Genomic DNA, 19,366 nt, shown 5'->3' on the forward strand with positions numbered 1-19,366 from the left:
AATCGAAAGACTTTCTCCATGTACGAGACATATTTATATAGAAGCCTTTGAATTTTTCATTTTCCACAGACCAATTCACCCGAACAAGTAGGTACATATTATTTTCGTCGAGGGGTATCAATTATAATAAAAAACAAATGAAGCACATTAATGATGCATAGTTTACTTGCACGGAATGTGATACAGGAGTTCGTTGGTTTATTAATTACACGTGAACTGAAATATCATTGGTCAGCCAGATGATCGATCGGGTTGTTTATACTTTAAACAAGACTTCAAATATGGTCGACGATCTCGTTGTAATCGATGTGACGGGCGATTATAAATCGCGAATCGCCATTAGTACGCTGCGAGGCAGAGAATTATCAGGGAATAATTGAAGGCACCCTCCGTACACACACGTTGATGGACGCGCGACGTTTCATTATCATCGCCGATATAATTACCCCCTCCCCCCTTCCGCCCCCGTTGCCTTTGTTACGAATTTTACAGAGGGAAAATTCACGTCGATCGCAGCTGGACGTCTCGTATTAATTTACGCCGGTCACGCGTGTAGAATATTTCCTCTTTTAATGTAACGCAACAAATGCGGTGTTCGATTAGATTTATCCTCTCGTCGATTAAATCGCGAATATAACGTATCCTGTACACCTGATAAACGTGCTCGAAGCGGAAATTTCAGCGTATCGTAAAAACTCTCCGTTCAATACAGTAAAGTCACGATTATCGGTACGACGCCGTTTAATCGACTGTCGATTAATTTCAGCGTTACGAATATTCGAACTCAATATTCGAACTTCTGTGCATGACAGAAACGCGTTTCAAATGGATTTTTATTAATACTTTTTATTAATACTTGGGTATATTACACAAAGTGTTACAAACTGTTCTTTCCGAAACCACTACAGACACCAATGAACTTGCGATTTGCCAGTGCTTCTTGGTTACCTCTTTAACGCCCAGACCCTTAAATCGTTATTTCAAAATTATGAGACATATGTATATTGTATCTTGTTATTTTGAAATCGAAAATTTCAATATTGAACGGACCCACGTTTTTAATTTTTTATATTTATTTTTGGGGGGAATACTAGAATTTCTTAACTGAAAACGAGATCTACAAATTATCAGTGAAATCACAGATCGTTGCTGATAAACGTTATATATTAATCGGTGACAGAATTTAACACACTTTTAAAATGAATGGTTGCATATGTGCTACACCGGACGTTAAGCTGCGTCTAAAATTTTCTTTTTAATTTATTTTTATATCCATAACCCCAAAATCCTGAGTAATTAACATCCCTGAACCGTTCGGTATAAAAAACAATCACGGTGATATCTGTAGTGGTCTCGGAAAAAACATGATTATGTAATTAATAATGATTTTTTTGTTTTTACCAGTTAGCATAACCGTAGTCTCACTGCAGAAGTTTTTATCAAAACGCATCTATAATAATGAGTGTAGTTTCTCTTAAACGAAATAATGGACTTTAGAAAATATAACAATTTATTCTTTTAATTTACAATTTATTCTTTTATAAAATCCACGGTCATCAGTGAATTAATTTAATTTTACCTTAGACCAAGTTTAATTCAAAGAATATTAATGCAACAATTTATTGAACAATGCAGGATTCAATTATTTAAATTCCCTTGGGATAACCTGATTCCTGGTTCGAAAGATCAACAACCGAAAGTCACGTTCGCGGGAAATAAATGGTACCCACGATCGATTCCAAGAGACTAAAAGAGCTCAAGGCAGAATTATGACGATGTCGAATGATGATTCCGCGATTTTGTTCTTCCGCAGTCAGTCCCTGCACGAAGAAATATTGCGGAGCTGGACGGGAATGCGAGATCTCGCCGAATGGCACCGTGGCCCTTTGTGTCTGTATGCGAAAATGTCCCCGAAGGCATCGACCGGTGTGCGCTAGCAATGGTCGAATCTATGCCAATCACTGCGAACTGCACAAAGCAGCATGCAACGGGGGATCGTCGTTGACTAGAAGCAGACTTATGAGATGTCTGCACCACGGTAAGAATACTAACGAAGGTACAGTCGACGATAAAGTAGCAGGGAGATAGTAAAACCAGCGAGATCATAAAAACAACACTTTTCGAGGATCTGAGCTAGCGGGTATTCTTGGATCTTGGTATATACCAAAACACTCCCAAGTTACAGTTCTGTATTTTCATCGTTCTGGTCGTAAACTGATCCCACGTAGCTACAGAAATATTATATGCAAATTTTACAACCTTTCCCTCGAACGTAATATCAAAAACGAATAGAATAATAAATATTTACAATAAGGGGACCACCTCTTATTTCAATGATTTTTTAATATGTTGTCAGGGTCATCACTCTGATTGTAAGTATAGTATTACGAAGGTTTTAGTTGGGGGTCGCCGTTAGTGAAAAAGCTATTATTAACAAAATTTAATATCGTGTTTTAGTAGTATTGATAAATAAAATGACTGATGACGGTGACTTTGAGATATGTTGTCAAGGTCACCCTGCTGAGCGACCTTCAGAAATGTTTAGTTATCAAATTTTGTTTATTAAAAAGTACTCAGTATATAAAAACTACTGACTTTAAAAACACTTGACATCATTTTTAAGTGATCGAATATTGGATTGTTGGTACTGAATAAGATTCCGAACATAATATACTTTTGCACACTCTATCGTGAAATTCATTTCACAGTGGTCTTTACAATTATTTGTTTTTCGGTAGATCTGAATATTCGTCATTCTTTGGTGAAGTTAGGAATTTTCAAACGGGTGTAATTATCATTTGTCGATATTATTATTTGAATAGCGGTAGAATTATTATTCAAATAAATTATTCGAATAAATAAGAATGAATTATTCCAATAATTAAAAAGAATAATTTATTGCAAAGAATAAATAATTATTATTTGAATAAAATATTGGACTAAAAAGAATTGTAAAAAAGACTAAAAAGAATTATTCGAATATTTACAGTCCTAGTTTCGACAAAATCGTTAACTTCTTCGCTGCAAAAAGGTAATGAAGACTCTTTGTTTCGGAACATCACTGATTGTAAAAGCATGATCCAATATGTAACTGTATGCAAGAATAAACGGTAAATATAGCAGACTTACGATTGAATCCCTCAGACATCGAAAACGCCCACATTCGAAGGACCATTCACGTGAACCGGACGTCAACAAAGGTCGGGCAGGTGATCACTTATCCCGGATCCAGAAATCGAAAGAAGGACAGCCCGAAAGACAACTCGATCCCGGAGAAAGATGATGACTCGGAGGAGCCGAACGAGTGCTCGAACCAAGAATACGAAATAATGAAGGTACGAACAAAACAATGCGGTCTGGCCATTCCACATTTCCGCAATTCTAACCGCGGCGTTGGATCCCTTGGAGAGCATGGTTTTCAGTAAACATTGCGCGTATCGTAGTAACAACTTGTTTCCACGGCGCAGGACAATTTGCTGTTGTACAACCACGCAAGATTAATGGCCCAGGACAACCATAGCAAGGAATATCTCGTCAGTATAATGTTTTCTCACTACGATCGAAATAACAACGGTAACTTGGAACGCGAGGAATTGGAACAGGTACCCTTTCATCCCCATTCTGTACGGTAATTGCTACGACCCCGTAGATCACGGAAAACGAGGATCTGGAGGACTTGTGCCGAGGCTGCAGTCTCGGCCACATGATCAGCTACGACGACACGGACGGGGATGGAAAACTGGACGTGAACGAGTTTTACATGGCGTTCAGTAAACTTTACAGTGAGTCTTTTCGTCCTTGCGCGGACTTGAAACTCGATGGGTTGCGTTCAGATGGGAATTTTGGTATCCTGAAAATTTCGATTTTTTTTTTAGACTCCGCAGGTTTGCAGGGGATAGAAGCAATTTTTCGTTTTTACTTGTACATATTCGGTTCTTTAGGGTGAAACCACACTCCTTAAAGGTTAACTCTTTCATTCCCACTGTTTTCATATGGCTAGGTATTCTAAATTACGAAATAAAATATTAGTAGCATGTACTTTTTTTTATATCTGTGAGTGTATAATAGTTTCTTTTAGTCTTGTGTAACTTCGAATGTGCATTTAAAAGCTTATCGGTGAAATAAGATATTCGTACTTTGTCTGTTTCATTTTATGGAATTCAAGTGTTCAACATTGTTATCACAGAAAGTTGTAGAACTCTAAATTCTGACAAATATTTCGGGAGGATTATTATAATATTATAATGGAAATTATTATACCTGTATAAATGTGATAAACGTAATAAAGAAAATTGTCAAATGGAAACGAATAGGAAATGACATTAGACAGTTTCAAAATATCAAAATGCAAAAAAATATTTCTTTGATAATTTCTAAATAATTTGGGAATGCAAGGGTTAATATAAGTTCTCCTATTTTCCTGTATAGCTTGAAGACTATAGCAGATACCAAAAAACTTTTACGATGAAAATGTAATGGCTTCTTACGCTCTATAAAATTCTGTAATGAAGTTGTTAAAAACGCGTTTGTTTATTAATTAATTTACTTAAAAAATGAATTTTCAACAATTTTGGTTACACACTTTTATAGAGTACAAAACCCATTAAATTTACATTCTAATAGCTTTCTTGATATCTACTATAGTTTTCAAGATATACAGGAAAATGGGAAAACACATACCTATTAACATTTAAGGGGTGCTTTCACTCTGAAAAACCGAATATCGGCAAAAATGAAAAATTACCCAATGCTTCTATCGAGGTCCCCTAGAAACCTGCGAAGTTTAAAAAAAAATTGTCATTTTTAAAGTATCAAAATTCCCTTGCCAGTGAACGAAAACGTTTTTGCCACAAGAAAACGATGGAGTTCGAAATTTCGACGCTTTCGTTACTCAACTTAACTTATCGTTTAATACCAGTTTCGTTTAAAGCTCTTTGACATATTGGTCTATTACCAAACCTACTAGAACCTAATCAGGTGTTCAGTTTCCCGTAATTGATCCTCCTCACCAGCGATATGTCCGATATTGCATCAACTAATGGCCACGGCCCAAAGCGTTCGTGAAACTAGCGCAATTATTTACAGGCGTCTCGGTGGTATCTCTCGACAAATCTCTCGAAGTGAATCACATCTCGGCCAGCGTGGGCGATAACATTGATATCAAGTGCGATGTCACCGGCACACCGCCGCCCCCATTAGTATGGCGGCGCAATGGGGCCGATCTGGAAACTTTGAACGAGCCCAAGGTACGATCGCCCCTGCTCTAATTACTTTTCCGAAAATAAAATAATCATCGTTCCATCGGTATCCATAAAACGAAAGTTCCTTCCATTTAATGACTCTTTTTCTTCCTCTTGTAGATCCGAGTTTTCAACGACGGCAGCCTTTATCTGACGAAAGTGCAGCTAATGCACGCTGGGAATTACACCTGTAACGCGATTAGAAATCAGGACGTTGTGCAAACGCACGTACTGACCATTCACAGTATGTTCCTCTCGCACTGTGTTACAGTTAGACTGCGGATTTTTATGAAAAATCACATTTTTTAAAGTTATTTATAAAGACAAAAAGAAAAGTTGGAATTCCTTAATTCTTCCCTTGAGTATCGTGTTGGGTTCAGAAGAAAATAGAAAACACGTTGCATCTGAATGAAAATTTTGTCTTTCGTTGTTCTTCACAGAACCCTATACCGCCCTCCTTAATTAAAATGTCCCGTCTAACGAATTATCATCTTTCAAAATTTTTCGAAACACGGAGCTACATGTATTTTTCACTTCTTAACACTAGAAAATTTTCAAAAGTTTTTCACGTTAGTTCAAGTGTTAATTAGTGTAAGTTTTTTTCTTGCGTACTCCGTAGGGCTCTGGAAACAGTTTAATTTATTTATCCTGACTGCTTTTCAGATGACTTTACTACTTTATATTATCCTATGCAACATTTTCTAAATTAGATAATCCTAATTGTAAGTCATCACTTACGTGTATGCCTCGATTATTTGTGTTTAAGCTGTGTGTGAAAAAGAAATAAATATAATTCAACACGTTTCCTACATTAAGATATCTCACGATAAAAATCAAGTACGACAGAAAGAAAACTCTAAAATCATATTTTTCTCCGATGTTTGAAACTGTTTGGACAATTGAGCTAAAGAGGGCAGTATAGAGTATAAATGCATAAAGGTGAGTATCCACTTGTAAGAAGTGGATACACACCTTAAATCTGCAGTCCAGTTATAGTTATCAAGCAGTCGTTCACAGTGTATTCCCTTCTGTTCAGCTGTCCCCGAGGTAAAAGTGACACCGGTTTTTCAATCGAAACGCTTGAAGGACGAGACAACCATAAAGTGTCATGTGGCCGGTGAACCACTTCCGCAGGTGCAGTGGCTGAAAAATGACGAGCCCTTGAACCACGATCAACCGGACAAATACAATGTCATTGGTAACGGTACGAAACTGATCATCAGGAATGTCGATTACGCTGATACTGGTGCCTACATGTGCCAAGCGAGCAGTATCGGTGGCGTCACCAGGGACATTAGCAGTTTGGTCGTTCAGGAGCAACCGACGCCGAGTAAGTAGCGACAATTGTAAAATATTGCCCTGAAAAGTACGTATGTCGTCGTGACCGATTCTGTTGGCCGTCTATTAACAAGATAATTTACAACGTGATTGTAACTTTAAAGAAATACATGGTGTCCCGCATAGCGTGAGCACCTTTAAAATAAATAAATAAATAAATCACAGTGATTTCCCGTTTAGCCACCGCTAGCGAGGAACGCAGGTTCTTCACATTCCACGAGTGGGGCATTTTGGTGTACGAGCCGTCCGCGTGTCGGCTACGACACGTAATTCGGTCCACTGACATTATTCCTGGTACTCAGGTGAGATCATTGAATTTTTATATACACTGCATGGCATAACTATGAAGCCATCTTGAAACCTTCAATTCTTATGTATTGTGGTCCGAATAAAGACGAACCAATGTTTGAAATCGTGTCTAGAAATAATGCTCCTTGAGAAAAGGATAGATTATATTCCGTAGAAAGAAAAATGGTTCGTTTTCATTTTAATCACAATACATGAAGATTGAAATCTTACATTATGCCACACAGTGTATAATATAATTATAATCAACTAGTTTGTGTAGGGACAATTAATAGAAAACTTCTACTTATTTCTTAATTCTATGCCCTAGGAACACGTCTGCGGAGTCATGGGCGTCCCTTGCTCTTGGGGCCAAGCGATAAACGTAGCAAGTCGATACGTCTATGTCAGCCAGCCAGACAAAGACCGGGTGCTCGTTATCAGCGAGATACAGATGGTGGTCGTCGACGTACGTAAAACAATACCTATTTTTCGTCTGTCCAATTGAAGGAAATTAATGTGAATGCGTTTGTATAGGTGATACCCACCGATAAAAAGCCTGTCCAGCTTTGGTACGTCCCCTTTCTCGATCAGGTGTGGGTCTTGAATTGGCGAAGCGAAGAGGATATCGGTGTGAAAACCGTGCAAGTGATCGAGGACGCCAGTCAGAAGAAGAAACACCAAGCCATCCGACCGGAGCCCATCGATGCGCAGTTCGACATTATCCAAAACATTTATATTCCTGAGCCACAGGTAGGTCGATGGTCTACACCTGAGCCACAAGTTTCGATGGTCTACCCCTTACGCGATTGAAGCTGAATCATTGAAAAACAGTGGTCCGCAGCAATAACACGATGCTTAACATTTTTTAGAAATCTCCTTTAGAAGGCTCCTCAGCACTGATAAGGAGAGGTCCTCGGTGTAACGCTGACTTTTTAATGTGGCCTGGCACAATGATCGAGCTTGAAATTCTGAACCCAATGATATTTGTTTGAGTCGTATGTGGTCATTGGTTTATGAAATCTTTCATGTTCAATGCCAAGGAGCCTTCGAATACTCATCGATGATTTACTGTAATCTTATTCTAAATTTGAAATTCAATAATAGCATACTTTTGAGAACACTCTGGCAGTATGTATACCCACGAGCAAACTCGGCTTTCGTTAAGGGGAAAAAGTGACGTAAGGGAAGGGCCTCCTACCACTTGGTAAATTGATTTCAAGTACTAAAATAAATAATCATAATATTTTAATGATTCCCGAAACCAAATTGTAGGAGGTCCTTCCCCTACGTTACTTTTTCTTCTAGTGGAAGCCAAGTTTGCTCGTCGGTATACCTGCAAGATGTTTCGACATCTGAGTATTAAAACAGTAAATCAGCCTATGAAATTCGTGTCGATTTATAATCAATATTTAAATTAATATTTAATAAATGACTTTAAGTTCTCCAAGAAAGGGTGACTAAACACCTCCCCCAAAGCTATTTCCCAATTCTCTTGGTGGAACAGTTATGCTATCACCACCGCGATATTTGTGCCGCGATGATTAAAATGGAACGGCCTCGTGTATCTTTCGAATATTTCAGGACATCGAGGATACATTCAAGTACGGTTACGTGAGTCACACGAACCAACGGAGCATGTACAAGCTGGACCTGAAAAACATGAAGTACACACGAAGCGCCGATTTGAGTTCTTACAATTGTGTCCCGGTGAATGTTCAATTTTCGGTTCTCTGTAAGTATGTCATTCGTGGCTACTGTTCACTTAATTGTATCCGCCATAAATTCGTATATAAATCCCACTGTATTCTAGACGGTTTCGTCATAATCGAGTGTCAGGAGCCGATTACCAATCGTCCAACGGGTCAACTGTTATTAGACTACCTCACCGACACCGTCCTAGCTCACAAACCGAATCTCCTGGGAAGACCGACAATCTCGCCTGATTCCAGACACCTTGTCACTTTGGCCAAGCAGAATTCAGGGGTGACGCTCGTTGTACAAGAAATATCACGTAATTCTTAATTATTTTCCTATAATTTTGCACAAGTTAGTTATTGGCAACTAATCAATGGCAGCTGTTTTTCTTTCCAGCTGATGGATTAAACTTCGCGTTTGACGTGAAAACAACGTTAAATATCAGTGACATTGCGCTCTATCCATCGCAGACGACCCACGGCTACGATATCTACGCGTCGTCCATTGATAAAGAGGACATCCTTTTCCTCGACCTCTCTACTGGTGAGATTTCATACTCTAATTCCTTGTTTTTTACGTTTTTAAAATCCTGCAGTTTACTTAGACACAGCCATGAACAGAGGCACTCCTTAAATCTATTCTAAAATAATGTAAGAAAGTTTATTTTACTACCACATTTGACCTTGCATGACCTTCAATGATAGCTCGCTGAACCTAGCCCAGACCTAACACCGGCTATCACATCGCGATAAAAAAAAACATAGCATTCCATTAAAAAAAATAGAGATGACCTTGAAATCTCCCCTATGCCTTCACCCACGCAGAAAATGTTTGTTTCACAATATGCCCCCCTCTATACCGTGTAAGTTTTGTATATAACATTTTATCATATTATTACAAACAGCAATATTCAAAGTGGACATAGTTATTGCCCCACCCTGTATATACACGTATACATTCATAAGTCTAGTACCGTCATTATAACCACAATAGTGTCTAAATGATCCTGAAGAGAACCACACCGCTTGACACCCAACTGTCAGTTTACCTTTCTTCTCTTTTAGGCAAAGTGGAAATGATAACCGGCGTAGGAAAAGCCGCGCCAGCAAATTTAACCAAATGGGGCAATCCGAATAGACCGATCGTACAAAGCGGCATATTCGGCAAGTACATGGTCAGCCCGTCGAACGATGCGTTGTTCGTCCTGAACGGAGAGACTAGAACAATAAACTGCGAGATCGGCGGCTTGGTACATCCCGGGTCAGTGGTATGGTTCACAGTGTCTTCGCATTAAAGAACCGAGAAAATATTTGTTCGGCCAACGATACACACACAGAACGTTTAGATGTAGTCGAAGAAACTAAATAGACCGCGCGCCGGAAACACGGATGGCGAACGAGAACATGTACGATGGTATCACCGCGTTGTTCGATCGATAAGAATTAGTACATATACGATTGTAGCATTTCCTTTTGTTCGGATTAGAAGAAGGAACGGTTGAAAGAAATTTTGAGAAATATATTCTAACACCAACACCATTAACTCGTGGTTAAATCGTTGAATCGTTAAAAGAACGGTTTTTTTTTCCGCGGATACGACGCGCTCGTCCAACAATTTGCGACACGTATTTTTTGGACACCATCGTCGAGCAGCGTGTACGGAACACAATTTATCATCGTTAAAACGAAGAATTACGCGCGAACAATTTGTCGCGGAACATTATCGATAAGACTTTTTAATGTACATACCAAAGATCATCTTTTACATGAATATTTAACGTATCCTAATCGTTACCCTACCGGTGGCCTTAGTTTCCCTCGAGTTTGCATATCCTTCTCCGTCTTTGTATCTACATACGTCGACTTTTTTCGGATGAATTTTTTCGATGGCTATAAACGGTACAATTAGTTTTCCAAGATAGTCATCTTAGAGTATTCTTTAATATCATATCCGACACGACCTATAACGGTGAGGTACACGAAGTATCACAGGGCAACACCTCTGAAAATATTCAAGATATCAGAAGATGTTGTTAGACTAAGTGAGAGTGTTTCGGGAGGTACAATTGTTATCTAATATCTTTAGACTCGACAGCACCTACATCGACAAGTTTGTTTTTTTTTTTTAGTACAAAAAGAAAATATCGTTGGAAGGCGTGTCTTCCAAAAAGATTCATAAGTTTATTTAATAACATTTTGTCGATATCATTATATTTCAGGATATTTACTCATCCGTTCTTTGTGCACCTCACCAAAGCTCGATTCAACTGACGCCTGAACAAAATTTCGGGAGACTGACCAAATTGTATTTGCGATATTCTGAAATCCCTTTAAAAACGACCGTAAGAATCAATAGGTTATTGCCAATAATTCGTTCCCAAATTGTAAATGTTGTCTGACTAATTAGACAAATTAATAGCAACGAGCTCACTCGATCCGAGTGAATACGGAAACATTGTGCGGATTACAGTTACCTCTAGCCGTTCAAGAGTCTAGTTCAATCTACGATCAATTTAAACACGATCCGATCTCGCGATTTTTACAATTATTTTTTCAATCGATTTTTGAAAACGTCTCGACGGACATTATAATACAGTTATCGGATCACAGGACAGCACACTGACAACGGGTATGATGATTGATTATGTATTATACGCATGCGTGTGTCGTGTGTGTGCGTGTGAATACGAATATTACGTATTATTATTATATATATATTATATATATATAATAATATAACAAGTAGAATGGATATCTTGTAATAAAATTACAACAAAACTAATTTAATAAATAATCTGCAAATACAACGTTCATTTTTGCTACACAATGTACATGCAGATTACAACCGTTCGGGTAAAAGGAGAAAAGAAAAACAATGATACAGCGAATGATTACATTCTGTCGTTAAACGGGCATGTTTTTAAGTGTCTTCTAGTCGAAACGATCACCTTTGATTTGCTAATAAATTACGTCTGTTCAAATTCCTGGAGTCTACGTTTAATCACCTACTGTACAATCTTGACGCTTGTTTACACATTTATTAGCCGGTATAAATACACTCAGTCCTTCTCCCATATATATATATATATATATATATATATATATGTACTGGACCGGACACAGAATCTGTTTTCACAATTGAACATTATCGACGATCTAACGACCGCAAAAAAGAACATCTTTCGTGTATACAACAAATGGTCACCGAAAGAAACGCATGTCCTATAGTTAATGATATTTGACAGTCAGCAAATTGACACGTTTATTAGATCGTACACGCGGGGCACTGCCTGTAAGATGTTCGCAAGAGATTTTTCCAAACAGCTAGAAATGGGAGAACGCGCGCAGGGAAGGAGAAGAGACACGAAGGAGACTGGCCATGAGCAGATCAACAGGAAAAATAGATAGTCACATTTGTGAACAGTCTTCCTTCAATACGATGCAGTTCGGTAAACGCGTGATCGCAACACCTAGGAAACCTCCACTTTAACTGCCTATAAATCATTCCTTTCCCCACTCTTTCCGTCTCACTGACACTTTTCCAGGTTCGCCAGGTTCTTTGATTCAGCACTGGTTATATATTGCACGGTTTTAAATTGGTCCCTTGCCGACTGTAGAAAAGTATATAAGCATTGCTAAAATCTTCCTCCTGAGGCTTCTGTCTGCTTGTGATTTCGTCGTTGTAGTAGTACCACGCGTCTGTACGAGGGTTCTTCGCGTACGCCGTGTAGTGCCCAGCCGATACTCCTACAAATAATTAGCAGACACTTTTTAATTCAAGGTCAGTTAATATTTATGCAAACCAAAATGTGAAAATGAGTTTCGATTTTTCTAAATGTTTTCACGCGAAGTGAAGATACTTTCGTTAAAAAAAAAACAGAATAGTTGAATGGCTCTCTGATGGACTGGGAAATAAAAAAAAAAAACAAATTCAAATAAAACAACGGATACATACCTCCAAAATGACAAACACAGGCATAGAGGTCATATAAGTGTCGACCGACACTCAAGCCAACCAAAGGGAATGTCACTTTATCGTCTAACTTCATACTAGCACACTCATAAAAGACAAATCTGCAATATACATCGATAGAGAAAATTATTGAACTATTATTAAAATGATATGTAAACAAGTTTTTATACGATTAAAAGTATACGTACCGCTTCAAATAAACTATGAGGAACTTGGGATATCTGTGAACCATGAGCGTTTTCGTGGCGCACTGATTTCGTTCGCACTTTGGACAAAACCAAGGATTATGTTCATCTAACGTTTCGCTAAAAATGTACAGAAATTATTTATGTAAATCAGTGTTTGGACTTAAGGACATTAAAGTACACGCTATTAAAAAGCACCAATGAACACATCCTTAGGTAAAGATGCACAAGTAACTTTTACCTAGCAGTTGTAAAAGCATTTCATTGCAAAAGATATATTTTGTTTCTCGTAGAGTTGCCTTCATTAATATTGTCTACCTTACAATAAACATAAATTGACACTATAATTACATGTAAAATATACCTCTGGCTAAATGCTTGAAGACAGTCGTATAAAGACAACGGATGATACGGCCTCTGCTTGCTAACGCTGACATGTTCAATCAGAGGTGCAATCTTAGGAACATGTTCTGTGTAACGCACAGCTAGAGTGTCTCCATTTTGTAAGGCAATCATGCCGATATCAGCCACATTACAACCTGTACAGTGCGCAGTATAGATACAACGAGAACAATGATGGCCCTGCAGAGAAACATTTTCATTATTCTTCAATCGTCCCTTTTATGTATACGATTATTCGAATTGTTTATGAATTCGTCAATGTTCATAAGGATAATTGATCATGCCATTCTAACCTGGCCAGTAACAAAATGAATCGTGTAATCCCCTTCTTGCGGTACGTTTCTTTTAACAATGTCATACAGGTCCTTAGCATTCACTCTTGAAGGTAACCTCACTAAATGCGGATAACCGAAAAGTTTCGTTCCTTTACGGTTGTTCGTCGTTTCATTCGTCGTGTCGTGCCGTAAGACCAGCGGTACATTTAAGATTCTAACAGCAGGCCTCTGTCGGCCTGTTTGATCAATTTTAATAAAGGCTGACGCAGTTATGTACGTTGGACACATTGGACACAATTGAGGTTCTGTGTGATCCTTGAAGTAATTCTGTAAAATCAAACATGTACCGATAATAAATTATACTTTATCAGGTTTGTACGTATTAAATATACGTTCCTTTCATTTTATGTACACATAAGGTATAAAATTATATAGCTCTTTTCTAAATATATTACATACAGTTGCAAATTGTTTCTACGTAATTATACTACACTTAGAACATTAAAGATAAACATATACATAATGATTGAGCAAATGTGTACACTCCTAATCAGTAGTATGGTACCCTCAGTACACGGCAGCCTCAGATTAGTCTGAATTGAGTTCCAGAACATAAATGTTCTGGCTTGCGGATTGTACTCAAATAGCGAATCATACGGGTTTCCATCTTTACATTACCAAGCACCTCAGCTTCTAATGAAGCTTCCCCGGCTAATTAATAACGCAAAGCTGTTTCTGGTTCCCGTACGTACCCTTATGGTACCGTCCGGCTAGAACGTGCAAGGATTTTATCTCAGACCTTCCCGGGGTGAAATAGTGGTAACCGAGTACCTTGCATGCACACCCCTACCGCTAGATTGAAGCTGCCGTTTTCATCATTGGGTTTTCACGAACAAATTGTTATTCTAAAGCATCGCGACAATAATAAAAAACAATCGAGCGATCAAGTTAAAGAAAAAACAAAAATGTGTAATACGATGTATGATCAATAGTAAATAATAGAATGAAGAAACTCACCTCGATACAGTTATCACACATGATAAAATTACATGTATGTCCGATATGCCTCTTCAAATCTCCGTCCAATTCCTCGAGACAAATCGTACATGAAACTTCCTCTCCCGTGATTGCAGACTTCTGACAGGCGTCAGTGTCCATCACACGATCTCCACCACCATCTGGCACTGAAGTATACGCGTCAGGTGGTTCCGTGAGTTCAAAGGCGTATATAGATCGATTCGTGTCATTGATGTGTCTCAAGAGTATATTGTCATCCTTAAATTTAAAACCTTGATGTACAATCCAACAGTGACATTTCCGTCTAGTGCGATAAGCTACAGCAAGCAATGTACGTAAGTCTCGATACCTACGGTGCAAGGGTAAAATAATATAGAAGAGAAACCGTGGCCACCATTTACGGCCAAAAAACAAAGGGCATGCACGACAAGAGACAAAATCGAGAACGCATGTCGTAGAAACAAGAACGACGAAGAAGATTGTACGATGGACTGTAGCCTCGTAACTAATGCTTTACGCTACGAGAGTGTTCTTCCATAATGTTTGCTCTTGGAGGGTAGTATCAACGATCATCGAGACTACTCGACAAGCCGTCTTCTTCACCCTCCATAATTGTTCTCTTACGAAGCTTAAAGACTCACGCACCATTATCCCGTAAGATCAAACATAAAACTAAACTTGGTTTCTAATGAAGTTCAATATACTATAAACTACCTGTTCATGAAATCATTCAATTACACAGATCAATCGACTGGCTTGCAGATTTATATGAAAATAATATACACATCAAGTCGATAAATCATATAAAAAATTTTTGAGAACTCATGAACTCATGAACTTGACTAAATCGTATTAAAAACGTGTACGTACATATTTGATACATATAACTATTTACTAAATACTCTTCTCCAATGCTTACCAAAATCTTTGATATATGATTTTCTAAGACTTCTGCAAGTGCAATATTTGCCACCGCTATGTTTTCCTTGCCAAGTGTCTTCAGCAATTCCTCCTTCAATTTTCCAATACGTGCTTGCTTGTTTAATGAAACGACGCACTTTATAGGTTGCTCGCCATTTGCCGGAACATACGTGACATTCAGTTGCCGTTCCATTGCATGAGGCAGTGGCACTGACAAATACATGAAAGGCTCGTATGTGACTGAAACGTGCTTACACACTGCACAGACAACCTACAAGTAAAATGGAAACATTCATGTCTGAGAAATTATAAAACTCTCAATTTACGTTGAACGATCGAGATGGAAAATTTTCGAGCGAATATGTATGAGTAAAATGAGTCCTGCTTTTTACACTTCACAAAGCAAGAAGGTATAAATACTAAATTTTAATATTGGAGACGACATTTGACGGTAAAAACTAATTATGTAAGACATTACCCCAACGGCTAGTCTCCATGAGAAATATAATATTAGACTGTCCAGACATTACCTTGCTTTTAAATTGTCCCTGGAAAGTGTCAACAATTATACTCCTATTAGATCTCAAGTGTTTTGCCCAATGTTTATCCGCTTCGATCTCATCTTGCGCAGCTATAGCACCATTACCGTTACTTTGACAAACCCGTGTGCACTGAGAACTAATGCTTCCAAGCCCATCGCGTTTATGATTCTTCTCCTGATCATCTAGCCTCATGCGTTTCACATTACATTTCTCTAAACCATTGTCATATTCTATGTCGGAACCGCTCGATGCGTAATCCACGCCGAAATTGACTTTTTGAACGTTAACCTCTTTTATTCTTTTAACACTGACGCTTTTATTGTCGAAATCATGATTCTCCATTAAATTCGAGTTATCCAACGGCATTCTACGGACATTCTCTTTCGGATACTTCTGTGAATCATAATGAATCTCATTGTTGCATTCCTGTTGCGTAACTAAGAAGTTCGCGTTGCTAGTTTTCGCTTCTTTATGAATATCATAAAGACCGTGATACTTGGGAACGTTTTTCGAAAGTTCTATCAATGTGTCTAGCCTTAACGAAGGAGCGACTTCATTCTCCTTTCCATCAACTTTGTTATGAATAAAACTGTTTGATTTTCCTTCAACTATTTCATCGGAATCGAGCGTCTCTTCATCATCATCGCCGTCGTTCAAAGGTGATCCCCGGGGTGAATTCGCAGTACTGTTTAACTCGCCTATTGGTGAATCTAAATCTGAAGGGTAACGTTTATTACATAATCTATTATGATGAATGTCGTATTAAATTATAGATTGCATTAAATGTATTTACCTCTGGGTGAGCCAGCCATTGTTACATTAGGACTATTAGGACATTCTGGGGATGGCAGACAATCGTACATCTCCAACAAGTCCGAGTTACAATTGGAATTACTAGTGGCAGTAATTGGAGACATAGTTTTCCCATTTGAATTCTCAACTGTATTGATCGAGTTGGCAGTAGTTGTAGATGAAGGAGTTTCGCAATTCTTTGTACACTTTGCAGTATTCATTTGTTCATGTAAGGAATCCAATAGAAGAGCCAGAAATTCCTGACAGTCGTGCTGTGAATAATTGCGATCATTGTTAAAATCTTATTTGTATTCTTTCCTTTAACAATTAAATCAGTTTACAGGTGATGATATAAGTTTACCTGTCTGTAATCTTTAAATTGTGAATGATAAGCCCCTAAAGTTTGTTTAAATTCAATAGGCCTGAGAACACTGTATCTACCAGACCACATTTTGCTGAGTAGTACACTAAAATGTGCCATCAGTGATTCAGGAGGAGGTAGTTTCTCCCCTCTTTGCTGCAAATCCAAAAAATGTTGCAAGACGGGTGGGGTTGCAGTTAAACATTGTAAACCAGCAGCCATAAAGCAGGTATTACCGAGATTACGAAGACCACATACACCTGCACGTAACAATGCATCTTCTGAAAGTACAGGCACAGACGATACATTACTTTGTTGAAAACTCATCTGCAAATCTAGACATTAAACTTATATAAAAAGATAAATACCCATTGGTGAATCATCTTGAGAATCACCACCTTCTGAAAACAAGTTGTTTAAAGCTGGTGTACCAGGTGGTAAAAATGGACCATGCTCTATACCAATTCCACTATCGCCAATAGAATCTGCACCAACATCGGTGAAATCACCTAAACCAGGTGGCGGTGGTAGTGGAATGGCATAATCTGATGTTGAACTGTTTGCTTCAGCCCTACAGTAAAATAAAATGAATAACATAATTTGCATATTGTTTGTAACACTGAAGTTTGTATAAATGTATTTATTCTTTACCATGATTCTTCTAAGCGCATGTTAACTTCAGATGAAAGTAATTTATCGTCTTGGAGATTAAGTGTATGATCTAAGGAAGACGTTAATGGACTGAGACCAGTAGATTCTACTTCTACTATTAATGTCTCTGATATCTCTGGATATTCAGGTAGGTCAAAGATTTCAGGTGATCCGATCATTGAAATATTTTCTACTTCTGAGATGTTGACCTTATTGTCCATTCAGATAATAAAATTGAAGATATTACCTAAAAGTATAATTATAACAGAAAAAAGAATTAACCATAACTAGCAGCACATATTAAATTTATATCTAATGTAAGCACAAGGACATTAGTTTTATTAAATATATATTTCTCCATGTGATTTCAGTTATTAAAGTGTTATATATAAATAAAGAAGAACAGAAGAGAGCTAATGATTTTCTCAAATAAGAAATATAATGTATGTATTAGAATTATTATACAAACACAATAATGATAATCAAAAAATATATTAAACATAACTTGTACAATATTGTACTATAAAAGATGTGTTTAACATAATAAACAGAAACACACAGTGTGATCTCATTATTGATATTTTTGATTTCCTTTACCCTTTTTAACACACAATGCACAAAGCATTGTCTAATAATCTTCTATTAATATTAGACTCAACAATACATAAATGGACAAAAATACACATGTTACGTAGCGCACCTGAAATAGTTGAAGTTAAAAATTCTATGAATTACAGTTAAATTAGACAGAATAATCGAAAAATTCTTAAAATTGTCCTAACCTAAGATGTCGAGGGCGATTACCGCGAATTCTTTGGCGTCCTATACTCATAAGGCGGCAAAATCTTAGAGTAATAATTGTTACAGGTAACCCGCGTTTTTTTATTTTTCACGGGTAGGATTAAGTTTTATTGCCTAACACACTGATCAATATGGAAGAAACTGAATTCTGGTAGCTATAAAAGTACAACTATTTAGACCTTACCCACTCAAATCGTGATCATCCTGTAAACGTTGCAACAGTACAAATTGTGTATAAATATTCACACGAATGCACAGCGTTACGTGATTAACATAGGTACGTAAAGAAGAATAAATGAGGTATATACAATGTTCACTTACTTTGCAGAAAATCCACTGTATTCTCAGTGAAATACCTATACCGCCATTGCTGTAAACGGCATGGTCAATGGATGCGCTGAAAAAGGAAGATTCACTCGCGCCGCCTCAGGAAGTCGGCATATTTTTCAAGCCGGAATGTGTGCACACCAGTGCACACCAATGCTCCCTGCTTGCTAGGGGAATTACATTTGCCCGCTTTAATTTAATATGCCCCCCTCTATACCGTGTAAGTTTTGTATATAACATTTTTTCATATTATTACAAATAACGGCATATTCAAAGTGGACATAGTTATTGCCCCACTCTGTATATGTCTATGCACGCATATATGAATGGAGAATATAACACTTCATTTGTGCTAATAATACTCTAAATTCATGCTTTATCGGTAACGTCGGATATTGGTACTAAAATGGTAATAGGGCTACGTACCCTCCGAACGTGGAACAGAAAAAAGCATTAGATGATAGGTCTATTCTGTACCTAGTCTGTGGACAAAACTTTGCATATCCCAAGATTAATTCTAATACGATTCAAATTTCCTTCTTTTGTGTTTCCTTATGAA

General features: G+C 37.7%; 2 protein-coding genes across 2 annotated transcripts in view; one reads left to right on the forward strand and one right to left on the reverse strand.

Moving 5' to 3' along the window:
- The window catches only part of LOC107188327 (follistatin-related protein 4), a 34,351-nt gene extending 24,132 nt beyond the window's left edge, over nucleotides 1-10,219 (forward strand). The window contains exons 3-16 of the mRNA XM_015576603.1: nucleotides 1,814-2,038; nucleotides 3,106-3,335; nucleotides 3,468-3,602; nucleotides 3,650-3,782; nucleotides 5,086-5,246; nucleotides 5,361-5,484; nucleotides 6,277-6,570; nucleotides 6,759-6,880; nucleotides 7,195-7,332; nucleotides 7,401-7,616; nucleotides 8,448-8,598; nucleotides 8,677-8,877; nucleotides 8,958-9,104; nucleotides 9,626-10,219. Coding sequence (XP_015432089.1) covers nucleotides 1,814-2,038; nucleotides 3,106-3,335; nucleotides 3,468-3,602; nucleotides 3,650-3,782; nucleotides 5,086-5,246; nucleotides 5,361-5,484; nucleotides 6,277-6,570; nucleotides 6,759-6,880; nucleotides 7,195-7,332; nucleotides 7,401-7,616; nucleotides 8,448-8,598; nucleotides 8,677-8,877; nucleotides 8,958-9,104; nucleotides 9,626-9,855 — 2,507 coding nt within the window. The 3' untranslated portion in view covers nucleotides 9,856-10,219. The remainder of the gene's footprint in view (nucleotides 1-1,813; nucleotides 2,039-3,105; nucleotides 3,336-3,467; nucleotides 3,603-3,649; nucleotides 3,783-5,085; nucleotides 5,247-5,360; nucleotides 5,485-6,276; nucleotides 6,571-6,758; nucleotides 6,881-7,194; nucleotides 7,333-7,400; nucleotides 7,617-8,447; nucleotides 8,599-8,676; nucleotides 8,878-8,957; nucleotides 9,105-9,625) is intronic.
- Nucleotides 10,220-11,504: 1,285 nt separating this feature from the next.
- On the reverse strand, nucleotides 11,505-18,853 carry LOC107188385. The gene is made up of 13 exons (XM_015576665.1): nucleotides 18,802-18,853; nucleotides 17,680-17,926; nucleotides 17,397-17,599; nucleotides 17,029-17,309; nucleotides 16,669-16,939; nucleotides 15,864-16,591; nucleotides 15,332-15,604; nucleotides 14,413-14,670; nucleotides 13,414-13,722; nucleotides 13,083-13,300; nucleotides 12,722-12,838; nucleotides 12,516-12,634; nucleotides 11,505-12,307 (listed from the first exon to the last, which is right to left on the reverse strand). The coding sequence occupies exons 2-13, from the start codon at nucleotides 17,898-17,900 to the stop codon at nucleotides 12,135-12,137; spliced, it is 3,171 nt and encodes a 1,056-aa protein (XP_015432151.1). The 5' UTR covers nucleotides 17,901-17,926; nucleotides 18,802-18,853; the 3' UTR covers nucleotides 11,505-12,134.
- Nucleotides 18,854-19,366: the final 513 nt, after the last annotated feature.

The sequence above is a fragment of the Dufourea novaeangliae genome, unplaced genomic scaffold (assembly GCF_001272555.1).
Source record: "Dufourea novaeangliae isolate 0120121106 unplaced genomic scaffold, ASM127255v1 scaffold124, whole genome shotgun sequence".
In the NCBI taxonomy this organism is placed as follows: domain Eukaryota; kingdom Metazoa; phylum Arthropoda; class Insecta; order Hymenoptera; family Halictidae; genus Dufourea; species Dufourea novaeangliae.